General features: G+C 36.0%; 2 protein-coding genes across 4 annotated transcripts in view; both read right to left on the bottom strand.

Moving 5' to 3' along the window:
• Positions 1-2,956, bottom strand: part of LOC121414340 — a 59,387-nt gene extending 56,431 nt beyond the window's left edge. Inside the window, exon 1 of the mRNA XM_041607487.1 lies at positions 2,869-2,956. The gene's annotated coding sequence lies outside the window, so the exon portion shown is untranslated. The remainder of the gene's footprint in view (positions 1-2,868) is intronic.
• Positions 2,957-12,233: 9,277 nt separating this feature from the next.
• The window catches only part of LOC121414339 (5-methyltetrahydropteroyltriglutamate--homocysteine methyltransferase-like), a 53,030-nt gene continuing 44,631 nt past the window's right edge, over positions 12,234-20,632 (bottom strand). For all 3 annotated transcript variants that reach the window (XM_041607485.1, XM_041607484.1, XM_041607483.1), the window contains exons 6-10: positions 20,335-20,401; positions 19,372-19,455; positions 17,890-18,044; positions 15,277-15,358; positions 12,234-13,058 (exon numbers count right to left, since the gene is read on the bottom strand). In XM_041607485.1, the coding sequence (XP_041463419.1) occupies positions 12,790-13,058; positions 15,277-15,358; positions 17,890-18,044; positions 19,372-19,455; positions 20,335-20,401 (657 nt within the window). In that variant the 3' untranslated portion in view covers positions 12,234-12,789. The remainder of the gene's footprint in view (positions 13,059-15,276; positions 15,359-17,889; positions 18,045-19,371; positions 19,456-20,334; positions 20,402-20,632) is intronic.

The following is a 20,632-nucleotide window of genomic DNA, read 5'->3' as shown; positions in this document are numbered from 1 at the left end:
GAAAATCCAAGATGGCTTCCAAAAACGGATTTTAAACTCGCTGTTGATGCTTAAAATTGACATAGCTCATTTCATATATGCCTGCGATATGTTTTTGATGTCTGAACCACTGGTTTCAACGATCAAAATACAGAAGGACAAGTTACAAGGACAGTCATTGGTCCAGTATGTAAAAAAAAAGGTCAAGACGGTATCCAAAAATTGATTCTAAAATAAGTTCTAATATTTTAAACGCACATTGCTCTTTTCATATCGGCCTCGGAAATGATTTTGGTGTCTAAACCACTGGATTCAAGTGTCAATTAATGCATTAAGACAAGTTACAAGGACTGTCAGTGGTCTGGTATGTCCAAAAATCTAATTTAGCATAAAAATGATTCTAAAATGGCTGCTGATGATTAAAAGTGGACATGACTCATTTCATATCTGCCTGTTCGATATAATGTTGGTGTTGAAACTATGGTTTTAAGGGTCAAATTATACATTAAGAAAATTATATAACGACGGTCAGTGGTGTAGTATGTCCGATATTCCCAGATGGCTTCCAAAAATGGGGTAAAAAATGTTTGAAGGTACTTATGAATTGACAGATAACGTTTAATATGTAGTGGAATAATGGGTTTGGTGTCTAAACCATGATTGAAATGGCCAAGTAATGCACTAGGGACAGATTCAAGGACCAGTGGTCTGGTATGGTAAAAATCCAGGATGGCTTCAAAACATAGGGTCTAAATTCACTGTAGCTACTTAAAAGTGGACATCGGGTATAATAAATAATTAAACCTGGGGATATTTTTTTGGTGTCTATGCTAGGGTTTCAAGGGGGGAAATAGATCTGGATATAATCATATGCAGTTATCCATTTTGCCTTAAAACCCAAAGTGGCTTCCGAAAATGAGTCCTAAAATTACTGTTGTTTATACCTAGAGTAGACATAATTCAGTCACTATCCACCTGTAATAAATAATTTTGGCGCCTACACACTAATGAAAAGGTTCCAATTTGAACCCCTTGGGTGCACCCTGGGATAGCGTATCGTATTGTATCCGAGTGTACCTCTTGGATTCAATATTGAACCTTTTTTTCTTCGTGTTTACCCTTAAATGCATGCGGATAAGTTACCAGTATTGTTTCATGAATTGCTAACAGCCCCCATTTAATGTAATTTTAGAATCTACCTTGGATTATTGGAAAGATGACCATCTTTGCTACTTGTCTGAATGTATTATTTGACCTTTAATACAGATTGATATTGCATGGACTCTCACCATTATTGATTAAAAGGAATCATTTTACATGTAGATGCCATTTTGAAAACCCTCTCCGATTTGTAGGCAAAATGGACAACTGCATTTCTTTGCAGCAAGTCCAAACGCATCATTTTAACTTTGAATTTGATACTGTTGTGTGGACAACGAAATCATATTTCCTTGGTGGATTTTCATATTTCCTTGGTGAATGGATGCAAACTTGGACGCCATCTTGAAAATACCTACCTTCCCGGATGCGGATTTCGGTACATTTTTAATATGTAATTCCTGAGGTCAAGAATTAACAAAAACTATTCGTTGCAATTTGTTCCGGGTAAGGATATATTTGTTCGTATATTGGCCCATCTAATAATGCTATTGTAATGAAATGATTTCCTTCATTGGCATGAAAGAGTACTTCGCAAACATATTATTTCATGAAAAAAAAATATGTGTTGTCTACAAACACTCATTTTTTTTATTCTGTATATATTGACCCTCAAAACGGGTCGTTAATCTCTCTTAATCTTTATTTCTTACCTCTTTCATATTTTCCCTCTCTTTTCTCTCCTATTGCACCCTTAGTCAGATCCAGATTTTAAAAAACGCTCTGATCCAACAACTTTCTATGACTTTCATTTGCTAAGAACCACAGTTCCCGTAGTAAACGTCGGATAATGCATACTTTTTTCTGATAATAACAGTCATTTTTCGGGTTGCTGCTTCAATCGTCATGTTCATCCTTATTACCATTTTCATATATATTTTTCATTAAAACGATTTAATCTCTTCAGTAATATTACCGAGCAAACAAATACAGCTATATCTCCAACAAGTTGATTCAGATGAAAACTGACAATATTAAACAAGCATTAGAGCATAAAAAGGTAATCGGACTAAATTCAATTTTAAAATTGAAATTTTATGTTCTAAACTTTCAAAGTCTCTCTTCTGCAAAACCGATACATTATTGCAAAGTTCTCCCAAGTTACGCCTGGTTATCTAACTAGGATTTTTTTCTCTAAAAGTACAAAACTTTATAATGCTTTTCTAGACGTTTGAGAAACATATATTAGGTTAATTACACATTTCAATAACAAATATAACATGTCCCATAGTCAGTCAGGTATGGAATTTTTTTATAAAACGTTACGAAAATATGCAGGGGGTAAATCTACCGGGATATATCAACAAACCAATTATTTGATATTCATAGACCAGACAAGAGAACTTCAAACTGATGGGACATTTTTAATATACATTTTTTGACGAAAACGAATGTGATATGAAAAAGTCTAGGCTAGTCCTACAGGTAGATCTACATTTTGTTTCCTTCTAAAAGTTAGGAAACACGGGGTCTATATTTTTGTATAAGAAGGATATGATAAAAATCGATCTAATCAGTACTGTTTATTGTTATCAAACACGATATGAAATATTCACACAATTCTCATTCAACCTTCATAATAATGCCATGAAGAAAAACTGACTATGTAAGATACCTGTCTGTAGTGACGATGACTTTCGGCATGTATCAATATCTCGCTGTGAAAACTGAAGGAGGCATATCCTTATATAACATCTGGTAACAAACTGTCCGACCAAAATATGGTCTTACATAACTGTAAACAGCTTTGAAGAGTTCCAAGTTGTCAATTTTATCGAACGTACATAAATTAGGTGCAAGAGCGAACAAAAGCTGAGATTATACCCAATCCAGAATCTTAAACTCTCAGTGAAGAATCCAAGGTAATTGCCAGGTCTTCAAGTACGCGTCGAGACTACAAGTATCGAGAACAAATAGCTGGAAAGACATAGAGCTCGGTGCTTGTTGCCGCATACCCTTAACTGAATCTTCAGAAAGAGCAATCCAGTAACAGAACATTGAGTCATAACCACACCTTAAAACGTATGCGCACGCACAAGCAAGAGAAAAAGTTTAGAGAACTTTGTGCACCCTTGACCTTTGGAGCAATTCTTAAGGGGCCTTAACAAGCGCGATGTCGGTCTATCCAGATATTTTTTTTCCAATATTGTATTATATTTGGTCATCCCTCTTTAGTTTGAATTCATTGGCCAAGACTAGGATTTGTAGATTTTAAAGTCACATATTGTATTTTTTGTGGAAGGGCCGTAGTGTAAGTGTTCTGACTCTAGCCTTGAAAAACATACGATCGTGTGTACGAATCCCACCGCGGTCTACCGTCCCTTTTGGCAAGGCGTCAATACAACTTTGCCACTGCCGACCCATATGCTAAATGGGTACCCGGTAGGATTCGAAAGCCAATGGAGTATTACTAGCAATTTAGTCTTGGCACTCTTTCTGGAATGCTCCCAAGGGAACGGAGAAGGTGCATACATTGCAGGCGAGCATGCAGGGATCTGATGACCGGGGTAATAATAAGCTGTAAACGGTAAAGCGCTTTGGGCCATTATGGGGAAAAGCGCTACATAAAAACTAGCTATTATCATTAATGAGCAATCCCTAAAGGTGATCAGACATAATATCTGTATTTGATATGTTCCTTTTGAGACGTGGTAATCCACAGTCTTACTTCTATCTACATTCTTTTACTTCTCGTCCTCCATTCTGAATATTGTGTTGACTCTATTGGCGATGCGTTTCTGTTTCCGGTTTATTCCAAAGGTCGTGTTGTTGCTCTTTCCAGCAATATGGATATCAGTGGAAGAGAAACGTTATGAGGCGTTTATAGCAAACATTGCATTCCCAACTCAGCATTTTGAGTATGACATGCAATGCTATATGTTTATTTTACGTGTTTGGGTATCCAAACTTAAAACCATTTTTTTAACTTGAAAATAATTTCGAAATATACGCATATAGGCCTGCTTTTATATTCTCGTGAAGCATTTTGTGAAAATAAAGATATCGTTTTCGCGTATTTGATGTTTTTTAAGGTTCTTCAGAGAAGTATAAAATTGTTCTTTACATTCCTTAAAGGGGAATCCAGCCATGGTCATAAAATGTTTTGTGGGAAAGGAAAATATATATATAAAACAGAATGGTGAAAGTTTGAAAGAAATCGGACAAGCAATGATAAAGTTATGGCTGCTTTCAAATCGAATTCCCTGAGACTATTAAGATATAAGTGGCAAGTACAACTATCCCACAGGCCATGTACTTTATAATTAGGGATATGTGGTTTTCTCCAAAGTACCCACTCCCCTGGGGCAGTAATCAAAATAAAACTCAGGTAGCTTATCGTTTTATGTTCTCATGAAAAAAAATATAAATTTGAAATATAACTTTTGAAAAACGTGACATTTTAGTCATTTTATGTAATGGAGTGAATGGAGGAGTAGTCCTTGCCTTACATAACTATGCCTTCACATATGTGGCAATTTGAAGTCTCCATGAATGCAGTGATTACCAATTTTTTACAAATTTTAAAAGTTTATAAGTTTATTATTGGTTGTCCTATATCAATCAAACTTTTATCTATCAACTTGTCTATTTTTTATATTTTTCCTCTAAAAACAAGTGTTTATTTGAGTTGGATTCCCTTTCAAGAACCGTTTTGGTTGAAACCATTAAAGGTCCATTATGCAGCTTATAGGGCTATCAGTAGCGTGGAAAATCCCGAGAGTTTTAAATTGTCCATGAGACAACCTTCTGGGTGTTTTATAACACCTTCAAACATTCAAGAGGTTGTATAAAGAAACAGAAAGGGTTCCCTTACGAAGAACAAAATTGGTTCTAAAGAAAACCCGTTTCTTCATAATTCTTTACAAGGAACAAAAAAGTCAATTTCTAAAATTTCTCAGAGAGTATACTGGACACAAAAAGATTTGAACAAATGATGAAATGATTGTTAATTATATAAATGATCATTGCTTACAAAACATTACATCATCACGGTCCAGACGTTTTGAAGTTAACCTAATGACATCATACAAACATTATTTATCTCCCCCTGAAAGATTTGTTAAAGAGGTAACTCGTATCAGGTACTTGTAAAACTCTCACCTAAACGTGCACCCACACTCACTCACTTCACCTCGCCCTTTTTACCCTTTCCGCTTTTGTCTTAACATTTTAAATAATATGTGACATTACTTTTATAATATAAACCCGTAATTGTTTCTCTCACTGTTTTCACGTAGCTCACTCCCACCTTACGAAAGCTGGCCACTGCATTTTTTTACTTTTTTGTATTGCTTACACTGGCGTACATGGGGGGGGGCACCAGCAACAATTTTGATTCACTTAGCGGGCACGCGAAGCGCACTCAATTACCAGGAAGGCTTGTACTGACATGAGAGAGAAATTTTAAGGATTGTGGCGTTAAACGGATTTGTATCTCACTGACAGCAAATGTTTACAGTCATGATACATACATGTACCTGCCTCACTAAACAAACAATGCGAACGCGAAGCGCGAGCTGATTTTTGGGGGGCATATATTGAACCCAAGCAGGGACAATCGAAAGACTTCATTGTCACATTGAAAATACATTTTATTTTATTTATTTATTTGTCCTTTTTTTAGCAAAACCATTTAACCTTATCTTGTACTCTAGCAAGGTTGCATAGAGACAGGAATTTGATTTTATTCTTCACTGAGCAGAGCTTCTTTAATTTAGGTTGCCATCGATGACCATAGCTAATTGAAATTTTTGTCCAGGGCAGTGGATTTTTCCATGCCGTGCTTGGATAGGTCCCCTTTGTCCCAGGCAGGGATCCATTCTTTTTTGACCAGCTGCTTGGGATAGTTTAGGGCAAGGGTGTGTGTGCAGTAGTTTTCCATTAGGTTTTGGCAGACACCATTTTAACTTCGGTGAGCACACAGCTTATGTGCAGTTTTGAAGCCAGTAGAGAAATTACAATTTTTCCTTAAAATTCTGAAGGCATATCTCTAGGCTTATTTTCTTTTTGGAGCAGCCTTATTTTCCAGTTTGTGAGCTGCTAATCATTATTACCTGCATGAGGTCAGAAAGCAGTATTTAAATCATTTTTGAGCCTGTTTTGCTGAAAGTCATCGGTGAGTGTAAATGACTTTTCCATCCTAAAATTTTTGTTATACAAAAAAAAGAAGAAAAATAACATGTATAATATAATGTGAAATAAGATGTGATTTATTGTGATAGTTTTGTAAAAATCAAGATACATTTTCTTGGGTTTATAGAGACTTTAATGTTGTTGAAAAGTTTCATTTGAAGTTGAAGTTTGTACTAGTTAGTAATCAAATGTTTTGAAAAACTGAGATAAATAAATGTATGAAAATCAGACAAGCTTGAATTGGATTTAAATGTTAATTACAAGTAAGAGAAGAAATATTTGTTTTAGGATATATTGTAGAAAAGGTTTTGGTTTATTTAAATTTTAGATGGTGCCAAGGTGGGACGTAATTCCCTGACGACTTCTGGTCATTGAAGCCGAGCATTTCCGAAAGTCGCGTAGGACAACGAGATTCACCGAAAGTAAACGAACAAGAGATACGATTGATTTTGGTGACGTATACACGTGATTGTTTGTCGAACTGAAGCAGGAATGTTTGATAGAACTATAAACACTGATGAGAATGATAGTCCGATTGACATTAATCGTTCAGTTATTTAGAAACTTGATTTTATAGGGGGAACTTTCATTATATGTTGCTTTTTATTTTATCTCAGTCCTTGACTGATGTTGAATATAAATACTTGTGTTCGTGGATGGATCAATACAGGATCTTCACAGTTGATGTTAGAGTTGAGATGAGGCAAACGATGCTTAAGAGGAAATGACGACTGTTTTAGACAAACAAAAAACTCTGATGATAACAGCGAAGTTGATTATATTTGAATTTATGATGTTCTTGGTGAAATGGTAAACTGCAAGGAGTTCGCAGTGTTTTGAAAATGAAATGTTTAATATTGATAGGTGATTAGAACAAAGGGTCGAGAAGTTGGAGTTAAGTGTCATATTGATTATATTATATTTGAATGTGATTCAGGTTATGAGTGGATCAGTACAGGATCCTTCATAGAGTGAGTTGTGATATTGCAAAACAAACCAATTATTTTGAAGCAGTGTTGTAGTCAAGGCTCAAACCTCCAAGGCCAAGGCTTTAATACCCAAGGCCAAGGCTTCAATAACCAAGGCTGAGGCCAAGGCATGGAAACCCAAGGCCAAGGCCTGAAAACCTCAAGGCCAAGGCATTTCAATTGTACAATATATGGAAAAAAAATTAGACAACAATGCTTAGGCAGCATACATGACACACAGGACCAAATGTATAAAAGGTGTGAGCGAGCAAAATTGTTGACCCTTGTACATTTAAAACGAAAATAATTTCATGATAGATCATGTAGATTTAGACTTAAAATAAATATGTAGTTACCTTTGTACATTTAATTATTGTTCTAGGCGATTCACATTGCAATCATTATTACCAAGGTGATTTGATCCTGGCATGCCCATTCTTAACATATGTCTTTCTCCTCTACCTGGGACAGGGGAGGCAGAATGTATTTTTTTTTGGGGGGGGGAGGTCAAAGCCAAAAATGCACTTACAGTATAAGTCAAAATGAGAATTTTGGTGCAGTTCAGCAAAGCTTTTTTAAGTTATTTCTAATTGATAAGACAGATATTTTGATTTAGGCTTTAATTGGCGAGCAAGTGGTTTTGAAAAAAAAAACAATTTTGAAGTTATAAAACTCGATTTTGGGTCAATTATGGTGCTAATCACTGTTAAAAGGGCATCCTTGCGAGATGTTGTAATAAGATGTAATAAGAAATGAAATTTAAATATTTCGAGCTGTTTTTGTAATCATGAAAAAGGTATGCATCTTACTAAACAAATTAACGCGAGCACAAAACACAAGCTGAAATTTTTACAGACCAGAAAAGGAAGCTGTTCTGGACTGCATTTAGTGACTCATGAATAGGATACATAACTCACCAATCAAATAATGCGAGCGCAAAGCGCGAGCTCAAAAATTTGTAATATTCCGACCTAAAAACTAGACATTCTAAGCATTTTTTTGTGTAAATTGAATGCGAACCTTAACAATAATTTATGCAAGCACAATCCAAAATTTGTTGATTTTGAAACCTAAAATTTTGCTCTGTATGCCATGCTTGGCCCCTCAACATTTTTGGGCTCATCATGCCATTGATGCCATAGCCCATTTGGAAATGACGAAATTGAAGTTTGTGTTCAAGTTTACCGAATCTTTTCAGAATATCATTAAAACTTAAACAATCTTGTTGGTCAAAGAAAATAATACAAGGAAAACCTAATGGAATAGAAATCAACCTTGTTATCATTCTTTAGAGTAAGCTATTTTTAAAGTATGAAAATTGTTGTCTAAATTGCAGTCAGATCTGTCAGAATTATTCCTGTCATAAAATCACTATAATCAGTGGCGTAGCGTGGGTCACGGCATTGGGGGGCACCAGCAAAAACTTGGAATTGACTAGTGAGCGCGCGAAGCGCGCCCAGATGCCAGGTAAACTGACCAAATAGAGATATTTTTATAAGGACAGTGCCAATAAACGGACATGTATCTCACTAGTCAAATAATGCGAGCGCGAAGCGCGAGCTTAAAATTTTTGATATTCAAACCTAAAAAGGGACATTACAATCAATCTTTTGTCTCGCTAAATAATGCGAGCGCAAAGTGCGAACTGAAATTTGTGTAAATATTGACCCCAAACAGGAAGATTTTAAGGACTATATTTTAGGAATCTTTCATTATCCACATCTCACCATAGTCATCTAATGGGAGTGCCAATAAGCGCTTGCTGATTTTGTTAGAATTACATCTAAACATGCACATAAAGCACTTGTAATCATGATTAACATACCCATCTCACTAATCAAATCTTGCGAGCGCGAAGCGCGAGCTGAAAATTTAGGAAATTGAGACCTGAAGAGGGGCATTTTAAGGCTTGTTTGTAGGAATTCAAGAAGACATTACGTAGTTCACTAACCAAATGATGCGAGCGCGAAGCGCGAGCTAAAATTTTTTGATATTCAGATCAGAAAACAGAAAAAGGGACATTTTAAGGACTCATTCTAGGAATTGATGGAGAGCAGACATCTTTCACCAATCCACTAACGTAAGCACGGACAGGAAATGTTTTATATTAAGACCTTAAAATGGGACAATCACTTAAAGTATTCATGAAAAAGAAGCATACTATTGTACATGTAAAAGAATAACTCGAAGTGCGAGGAAATATATTTGGTAGTTTGGTGTATATTGACTTGAAAACGGGAGGTTTTAGTATAACAGGATTATATATCTCGGTAAACAGACAATGGGAGCACCAGGAACAATGAAGACATATGCCCTGAGCAAATTATGTGTCATTTATATGAAAAAATGTTTCTTATGTAATGTAACATAACATAATTATAACATTATAATGAACATTAATGTCTTCTTTCCCACTACGTTTCTCTTCCTTTCTCCCTCTTTTCCTCCTCTTTTTTTAGTCAGCCGATTGGGGGGGAGGGGGGGGGACGTGCCCCCATGCCCCCCTGTAGTTACGCCACTGACTATAATCCTAATCATAATTATTATCATTATCATTAATATTGTCATTATCCTTATTAGTCATGATTACATCATATTACCAATAAATAAGATTAATTTTCATCACTTCTCTTTGTTACATAATTATGTGATGATAATTGCAATTGATGGCACTGCTAAGTACACTTACTGCTTCTGCTGCAGCTGACTGGTAGTATTTAGTGTCATTAGATGTACAGAACAATTGAAACATTTATAATTACTTGTATAAAATAAATGAAAGTACAAAATACAAAATGCCTTGAAAATGCCTTGAAATTTCAAGGCTCAAAATCCTCAAGGCCAAGGCCAAGGCTCTCTCAAGGCCAAGGCTTGAATGTTCAAGGCCAAGGCTTTGAAAAAATAGGCCTTAAGGCCAAGGCCGAGCATCAAGGCACTACAACACTGTTTTGAAGGTATTTTGAAGGTATGTTGAAGATAGACAAATGAAACTTTGAAACAGGTCGATCAAAGGTATATTCAGTTGTAGAGATATTTATCAGTTTTGGGTGTCTCGAGACAAGGTAAAGTTGAAGTGGAAATAAGTGATATCTTTTTTTTTGAGAATCTACATTGTATTTTTTTGTCCTGAATTTTATCAGTGAGAAACCATTTTTATTTCTAATTGGAAATCAAACAAAATTAACTGAAATAAATTGTAAATAATATCATACTGAATGGCACAAGTTTGATGTGAGTATTATTAGAGTATATCCATGTGACATTCATATTTTTAGAAATCATGAAGAGCATCTTACCATAGCCATCTAATGCGAGCGCCAAGCGCTTGCTTATTTCGTCAGAATTACATTTAAAAACATGAAACGCTTTCGTAGTCATTTTAACCATGAACATGATAATTCAAATATTGAGAGCGCGAAGCGCGAGCTGAAATTTTTTGAAATGCAAACCTTAAGAGGGGCATTTTAATGCTTGCTCGTAGGAATTCACTAAGACCATAAGAATTTATTTATTTATTCATTTATTAGAACATATTTATTCAGGTGCAAAAGATCAGCATAAAACTGTTTTTCATCAATGACCTGATGAAAACATAAAGAACAACCTAAATCATCATATCATACATGAAAATAAAGTCAAAATCTAAGTCAAAGATAACAATACTTAGTAACATAAATAAACAAATATTGTTACTTAAATGATATGAATATATGCCACTACATAAAACAATAATAACTGGAACTAAAGGCCTATTTGGTGTATATTGACATGAAAACGGGATGTGTTAGTACAACAGGATTTAACAAACAATGCGAAAACCAAGAATGATGAACACATAGGCCCTAAGCAAATTATGTTTCATAAAAGTTATGAAAAAATATATCTTGTGTAATATAGTAATATAATAAAATGCAATTTATAACATAGCATAGTATAATATGATATAAAAATATTTTTTCATTCCCAGTACATTTTTCTTTCTCCCACTTTTTCTCCTTTTCCCCGTTGTTTTTTTTTTTGGCCGACCAATTGGGGGGGGGGGCACGTGTCCCCAATGCCACCCCCCGTAGTTACGCCACTGATTGCTTATATCTATCTTAATTGTTTCTACTAATCATTATCATCATGTAGTTGTGCAAGGTTGTATTTCTATCATTTATTTGTGTATGTTTTAAAATGAATCATGATTATTGTAATACGTGTATTGAAATTATAAATAAATGCGGAAACACCTGCAGCTAAACAAAAAATGCCATCATGTTTTATATTCTTAATTTGAATTAGCACTCGAAATTTGTTACATTCACTCAATGTTAGGCTCCAACCAAATAAGATTTTACTGTTTTTCTGGCTTCATTTTATTATTGTTTTGCGCCCGTTACATTAGAAATTTGTCTGAATAAATTTCTTCAGAGTCCCGTAACACAAAGATTATCGATTAATTGTACGCTTGATTTTTCAGATTAATCTCACATTGTTTTCAATGTAATCAATAGTAGAAAAATGTACTACCATCATTGCTAAGCTTTGTGTTACGGTCCCCAGATTTTTCAGGCACAAATGATATATGCATCTCTCTTTGTAAATGAAATTTCAGTGTCTTGCATCATTTGACAGTATCTATCCCTCCATAGGGCTTCTTATTGAGGAAAGTAAATCGTATTTTGCAAGGAATATAACTGAAAGTAGAACTGCACAATTTTTCGTCATATATTGTGATGCAATACAACTATCTAATTCATGTGGAATAAATAAATGTTTTTTCCATAAAAGTGACATCCTTTGAATTTGTCATGTACAATGTATTATACATCCGATGAAAATGTATAAAAGTATATCTCTCCTAGTCATGACACGAAATTATCTCTTTCTTTCAAACTGAAGGAACAGAATTTGATCATGAACATCTGATAATCAGAGAAACGTCATTTTTCTTCTCACGAGAACTGTAAATTCAAATGTGTAAGTAAATTGTGCACATACGTGAATACATTACCTTATTTTACTGTTTCATTCCAGTTAGAATTACCAACGAGCCATAAAAGCAATGAACAAAACTTTTCTACAGGGATGTAGTCGAGGTCATATTCCGTCGGGCGTTTCATTGGTCTCCACCCTAACCCTGGTCCTTGATCACCCTCCTCTAAGTTTTAAATGAGAGACCAGTCCTGATGAAATGAGATTGCAATCTATCAAAAGTGAACTTTTACTGTTTTGAGCGGAAATGTGCCTCACTGACGTTTTTATTACGGGACCCATGCATTACTTCTTCTTCTGCACATTGAAAACACGAGTTGCAAGTCTGTTCCTAGATGTATGACATGAGCAAAACAAAATATCTATATTTATAATTTGTACAATTATCAAATCTTAAATCTGTTTTTATTTTACTCATGATTTAACCATTGACTGGTGGCGCTTTCTTGCCGGAAATGTTACCCCCAAAACTCATTGATTGACCTCCCTCCATCATGTCCATGGCAAGGGTCACCAGTCTTTCGTAACCTAAAATCAGCTTCATGAAAACAAAATGAGTAACAGAATGTGCATTCTAGGGCATTGTCGATGCTGCTTCCACCATGTTGTTAAGCTTTGCTCGCAGAATATCCTTGGGTAAGAAACCCAAACCACAATCTGGTGCCACAATTAGATGATCTGCAGAGGGCAGGTGCTTTAAAACATCTCGTAGCCGTGATCGGATTTCTTCAACACTCTCAACACGACTTCGTGCGATGGCGACAGACCCAAGGACGATTTTGCTCTTTTTGAAGTGATCGAATAAAGACAGGTCGTTTCGACGGTGTGCGTCTTCCAGAGAAACTGTGGAATTTAAGAAATGAAACAAATAATGCAAGTCTTCAGGATATTTATTTTAACATGTTTTAATGTTGATACTAAAAGTACAGTGCGTATCAAAAGAAAGTAAACGCTTTGAAAAAAAAATCTGTAAATTCCTGAAGCTGTTTCACAATGATATTATGACCGTCAAATCTTTCCGTTAATAATGAATAGCGCGTGGACTCTATCTAAGAATGTTGATTTGAAGATATATTATCTGGTGGAATGTGTTTCCTGACCAAAATACTCTAAGCGTCACTGAATGCCCCCTTCTATCTCACACACACAAAAGCACACACCCATACATAATATCTGCTTTACACGTAGCAATGAATGAAATGGCCAAAGGATTACTTTTGTTTATTCCTTTTCATACTAGTTGGGTTTTTCATAAAGCTGCTCGTAAGTTAAGAGGAACTTTAAGAACGACTGGTAATCCTTATGGCAAATGGTATATTCATGAGCGATGGTTTTGTAAGAAAGGATCACCAGTCGTCCTTAAAGTCGTTCTTATCTTACGGACAGCTTTATGAAACGGCCCCCGAAACGTGTCTAGATACAAATAGATGAAATGAAACTCCCTTTCAATTATAAATCTTAGGCAAGAAAATGCTGGAGTAGCTAAAAAAAAAATTAGTGTAAAAAAAAGTTCATTTCAGACAATTGTGAAATGAACTTTTTGTTTACATAGTGATGAGTAAGGCCACTTTCTTGTTGCCACAGTAATGAGGGGGGATGGTGCCATGGGGCAGTACCACAGTAAGCAGGGAGATTGATACAGGTTGGTGAAGCTATTCTATGCATGCTTGGTGCCACAGTATAAGCAGGGGGCCACATTAATCAAGTTTAAGTGTGCCACAATTAGCATGAGACGATGCCATAGTAAAGCAGGAGGAGCACAGGGTGATGCAATTCCATGTATGCCACAGAGAACAAGGGGAGGTGTGAAAGTAAGCACGCAGTTCTATAGTAAGCACATGGAGATGTCACAGTGCCACAGTAAGCAGGGCGATTCCACAGCAAGCAAAGATCAGGGCCACAGTAAACAGGGGAGGGCATGCCACAGTAATTGTACGGCAGTACCACAGTAAGCAGGGAGATGGACACAGGTTGTTGAAGGTATTAATCATGATGAAGTGTGCCACAGTTAGCATGGGATGATGTCACAGTAAGCAGCAGAAGCACAGGGAGTTGCCATTCCATAATATGCATGTGGAGGAGCCACAGTGAACAAGGGAAGGTGTGACAGTAAGCACATGGACATGTCACAGTGCCACAGTAAGCACGGGGAGGGCATGCCACAGTAATCACACGGCAGTGCCATGGTTAGTAAGTATGGGGCAGTCCCACAATAACACCGGACCGTGCAAGCGTGCAAATAAATATCTTAGTCCCTGTTCAGAACACTCATATAAGTGTTTAAAAAGGCTGCAGTATACTTCAAAGGGTTGTAATAATTAATAACTTTCATAAATTTTCATGAATACGGGCCCTGGTGTATTGTCTATATGTTATACATTTCAGGGGTCCGTTGCATAAAGAGTTGCGTTTAAACGCAAGTCAAAAAATCAATCGCAACTCCCAAATGCGCGCTGTTGATTGGTTGCAAATCAAGTTACGCGTGATATTTAGAGTTGCGATTAATTGCAAATCTTTCTGCAACGGGCCACTGGTCATGTAGCACACTTTGAAAACACACTGAAAACATCGTTGACAATGTGAAAACCCTTTAAATACGCAGATACTGAAATAATAATAAAATGGGAAAAATGTGGAATTCTTTTCTTTAATTAAGAGAATTCATCACAACCTCCTTATGATTTCTTAATTTTCTCTTTGAAGTGGGTAATGGCTGAATTTTAACTCATTCTATAGTTTGTATTTAACAAATTCATTTGTATACTTTTATACAATTATGCAAGCAAAGTCACGAGCTTATTGTTATACAAAATGTTTTTTTTTTAAAAGCTCCCAGCCCGTATAGATAATTGTATAAATAGATTTTAATGTACCTATGATGATGCAATATGTGATGATGAAATAATATTTTCATTTTCTTAATCACGGTATTTCAATTAATAAATTAAGATGACATTGAAATAATTTTATATCTTAAAGAAAACTGAATATCCATGATATCTAGATCTGCATAAAACATTCGTAATGAGACTGGATTCTTCTCATATATAATGAGACTTACCCTCATCAAAACCAGCCTGGTCTAATTTATCGGCAATCATAAAGTAAGCATCTTTATCAGCCTTTGGATAATCAGTTTGGTCCTGTAAGGGAAAACAAATTCCGCAAAACAAAATCATGCTGCATTAAAACACATGAAAGCGATCACAAATAATTACTATTTATTCTTGTATCAGTATTTATTTTTACTTGTCTGAATATTTCAAGGATTCATTTATCTATCAAAGTGATATCAATAGACATACAAGACATTATAATGATCTGTATTAATTTCGCCAAAATGCCGATATGATTTTTATCGTTACGTAATTATAATAACAATAGGCCTATCATTTTGAATAACTTTAAATATGGGGCCCGTAACACGAAGCGTATAGCAATGATCGTAGAACATTTTTCTACGATTGATTACATTGACTACAATGTAAAATCAATCGTGAAGATTCAGGGCACGATCAATCGCTAACTTTTGTGTAACGGGACCGAGAACAAAAAACTTGCCAGTCAATGTCTCTTTTCAAGAGACAATACAAATCATCTCTTATTAATCAATCATTCATTCGATAGAATCTTTTTGCCTGTTTTACCTTTATATTGGTCTATACTATATATATTTGAATGTCACTTTAGAGCCTTGACGGTCCCCGCATGTGTTTATTTCTTGCATCTTAAGAATAGTATATATCAGTGGGTGACTGGGGGTGTCGTGGTCTATTGGTTATGACTCTCGTCTTTCAATCTTAGGGATGTGGGTTCGATTTCGATCCATGACGTGTGTTCTTCAGCAAGAACTTTACCCACATTGTGCTGCACTCAACCCATGGGAGTTGAATGGGTACCCGGCAGGAAGAAATTCCTCGAATGCCAGAGCGCATGTACACAGCACGGCTACAGCCGGGGTATAATAATAATCATATTAGTGTAATGCGAAGTTGAGTTTATATACATTATAGAAATAATGTTGCGCAATATAAATGCACTTTTATGAATATATATTATTAATATTATCATATATTATTTTATTCTTGATGTATATAAAGAGCTATAATGGGCCAATCAATCAATTAATAAAAACCGACCGATGTTATAGCAAATCACTTTTTGTATTGTTATATATAATTATACAAAAAATTTCATTGCGTTCATTCATTTGTTTTTTTTTTCCTCTAAGGATATTCAATATTCTAGAATGTCTCGGTTAAGCTTCGCTACATACGCATATTTTAAGAGGCTGAGCAATGTTTGGTATTTTGTAATGTACAATGATCTTCATAGACAATAGGGACTGCTGTCAGAGAAAAGGAGAATTATGATTAGGTATGTCGTTTACATTGTTAATTTCACTGAGGTTATTCATCTAAGACTCTCCTAGAACATGTAGAATTGGAATGCTCTAGAAATGAGCAGAATGATCTTTTTAAAGACAATACAAGAAGCTTCCAGTATAGTGGAAATTCGTATATAATATATGAGCTAGCAGTTTCCTCAAATATATCAGAACTTACAGTTTCTAGCTAGACTTTATGTCAGAGCATATAGTTTATCTTCACCTTCAACATAAGGGTAACTTCTGTGGAAATATTTGCACACCATCAATGAACCATTTGCAATTATTATGTAAGAAAGGAAATCTCAGTTCTGATCAAGATCATCATCCTGTTCCAAAGAATATTTTTCAACTCATGGATTGCTGAAATCGACTGTTTATCATCATCAATTTCGTCTTCACGTAAATTTGAACTCGTTACAGGCACTTTTGTTATCCATCGTAATTTTAACATCAATTTCATCGCCAGCATTGTGGACCTTAACTCTAAGAACTCTTCGTGGGCCAATTTGGATTATTTGGATCAACCCAACCTGACTCTTCAAGATTACTTTTTACGTAATTTCTTTTTGTTGACTGTTAATAAAAAAAGAATCAAATGTAGAATTAATCTAACTTGTTATTTGTTGCAATATTTGTTTAATATCGTAACAGTACATGTGTAAAATAATACTTAAAATTTATGCCCGGGCGTAAATTCCTTCTACACAAAATTAAAGAAAAAGAAAAAAAAAGTGGAGGCAAACTTTTTGGAGATTAGATTTTTCTATTTTTTTAAGGATAAAAAGTAAATAATGAGTATACCCCCCCCCCTCACCCAAAGAAAAAAAACACAGTCTCCCAAGGAGATGCAGGTTTATTGCCATTGGAAAACTTTCCTGGGAAAATATTAAGATGCCATGGTCACTAAAAAAAAATTTTTTTTTGAGGGGAGGTAGTGATTGATTTGTTTTCAGGTTCATTTTCAATCAATATTGTAACCCGCTCCTCAACCGTACACAGCCTGGGCTATTTGTCAGTGCAATTTAATTTTACATTCAGCTTTTTAACGACAGTGAAGTTAGGAACTTAAGGTAGATTAAAAACAATGACCAATAGACCTTATGCAATGACGTCATCGCGCCGCCATCTTAGAGATCGTTGCCATTGCCTTGCGTGCGTTGTAGGTGATCTGCAGCTGTCGCATCTCTGATATTTCCGTTTACGCGATATTCCTATAGCGTCTGAGGGTGGGCGCTAAAAGATTATGACGTCAAATGCTTTTAGTTCTATGAGTGTTGCACTGACCAGGTAAAGTGGATATCCACAGCAAAGATGGACAGTTTTCACGACGTCTCCCCCGATACCATCAAAGCATTGTGACGCATGATCAATACCGTAGTCTAGCGCGATGTCCGGGGTTCTCACCATGACTGGCTCATCAAGCTGGATGTGACGGCATCCTAATAGGGGAAGGAACGGAGAGGGGATGAAGACAGAGTCAAAGACGAGGACACACGTAAGAAAGAGGAGAGTGACAGAGAGAAGGGGAAGAGGAGAGATCGCGGGAAAGAGAAAGGAAATGATGAAGAGGAGAAAGCAAAAGGGGAGAGGAAGGAAGGGAGAAAGGGGCGGATGGAAAATTGGTATAAGAGGGCATTTAATAATGGACATCAGTAATTGTTAAGATATAAATAAGGTATAAAGTTTTCCTGTTAAGAATCAATTTTGAAAGTCCTATCCTAATGTTCACCTTGTAATGACAGTGATATGAGCCAGTATGTGACCTTCAGTATTTATCCTTTGACACCAGAAACTCTAATCAGATCATAGCCACTTTCATATTGATCCACGATCACCTTGTGAAGCTATTGCGAGAGCGAGGTACTTTTGGGATTAATCAATTTCGACCTTCAATTGACATGTGACAATTTCATAAAATCAGAATATCTTCATATCTTCAATCCTAATCATTGTATGCTTGGACCAATTTTGAAGTTGATCCGTCAAATAACTTTTACCCTTAACAAAAACAAGATACGGTCAGATATGTGACCTCTCGACCCCAACCTACTGTTAAATAAATTGTTAACTTAAATGTATACATAAAGCAAGTTTGAAGTTGATCCATTTAAAGTTTAAAGATATTTCAATGTATCCAATCCAATCAGTTTCAAGGGCCATTTGATAAAACGCCTTTTACTTTATGTTTCAAAGCGCTGAGCACACACTACTTCTAGGGCCCGTTGCATGAAACTTTTTACCTGAGAAATTTCAGGTTCTTTTTACCGCAGTTATTGTCCTATGTTAAAGTCAATAGCGGAAATCAGACCTTAGTTTTCAGTTTTTACCAGAGTTTTTTCAGGTAAAAAGTTTTATGCAACGGACCCCGGGTGTGGGAAATTAAACAGTATTTAAACACCCAAGAATGGTCAGCTCAATGTACACAACGACCTCTACGCCTCTCCGAATTAGGCCACTAGAATCGAATAAGACGCATACTTGGACCAGGACTTGGACCCAATTTGATGATCATCATGTCAAACGGTTTTGCGTGGTGGTGCAAAATCTCGCTATCCTGCCCAGCACGGCTGGGTGAGGGGGGGGGGGTTACTGGATAGCCTCCTCCTCCGCCATGGGAAATTTCACTAATAGAAAAAGATGGTTTTGGCGTCCCATAGAAGATACTACTTCTACCTTCAGTTGTTTTTTCCCCAAAAAATACAATTATCTAGAAGACAAAAATCCCAACCTCGTCAAGTCAGCGGGCTACAGCGCTTTGCTTCTCACCTGCTTGTACTAGATTCTTGATGTGTGCATTGACAACTTTCACCAGGTCAGAACTGAGCTCTTTCAGGTCATCGTAAAAAGCATCTAGAAAAATAAATCATAAATATACGACTACAAAAATAATTATAAGTCTGACTCTTAAGGCACCAAATCCATTAAAATCTAATTGCCCAAGGCGTTCGAGTGAAACGAAAATCAAGACATTCAAGTATTTTTCTGTAGAGTGATACAAGTAAACAGTTTTATTTCAAATGCTTGATGGAGTTGGTATTTCGGACCTATCTAGAGAAGGAATTCCAGAGAGAGGGGCCCAGCATGAACAAGAAGCTGTTTCCTACTATTAAGTATTGCATTTTGGAACCGTAATATCTCAGTCACATTAATGTTTGCTCTTCGGCGGCAGTACGGCGAAATAAAAACCTCCGTGTTAACATTTTTGTACCAGCTACATGATTATAGGTGGTTTGAATAAAAATTAAGAAAATGCTTGTTTTCGACTCGCCGCACGGCCGCCATAATGGAAAAAAAGTAAATTAGTATTAGAAAGCCTTCGATTTGGGGCGTAAAGATCTGGTTGTGCTGTATCAATCTCTTAATTATGTGGTATATAATTATTAATAAGTTGTTTTTTCCCAAAGGCTAATAATGGCCAGATCACAGCAAGAACTGCTATGAATCTTTTCAATAAGACCTTCGAAAACAGCGTATATACGCCAAGCGTTCTCAGACAGTTTGTAAGTTCAGAGCTTGGTCGATGTCTTGAACAAGATTGTTTTAATGTCGTACGACGTTCGTAACCCTGTGTTCGTACGGAGAAAATTAAAAAAAACATTGATTTCCTCAGCAAACTGACTTGGACGTGATTATAAATGATCTGAGAAATTGAGCAAAATTTGGTGGTTAACTTTCTTGCCCTTTAAAGCAATTGGACTGGTATATATATATACTTGCAAGGAAACTTACTAGCTGTTGATCCAATGATGGTCATTGGGCCAGGTACGGTGGCTTTGACAGGCTTCTCACAGTTGAGCTATACATTACAAACATAATTTGTCAAAAGATGGTGTTATTTAAATTAGGGGAAGAGGAGATAGAGAGGGAGATGTGGAGAGAGGGGCAAAGAAAGGGAGTGGGAATAATCTGTTGTAGTACTACTTAAAGATCAAAGCATTATTTTATCAACTTTTCTCCTTGCATTGATATGGTACCCCTGGAACCCCGTTTCATAAAGAGTTACAACGGTTGTAACTTTGCCTTTATG

This window comes from Lytechinus variegatus, chromosome 4 (assembly GCF_018143015.1).
Source record: "Lytechinus variegatus isolate NC3 chromosome 4, Lvar_3.0, whole genome shotgun sequence".
Taxonomy (NCBI): domain Eukaryota; kingdom Metazoa; phylum Echinodermata; class Echinoidea; order Temnopleuroida; family Toxopneustidae; genus Lytechinus; species Lytechinus variegatus.
This window is presented reverse-complemented; position numbering and strand designations above follow the sequence as displayed.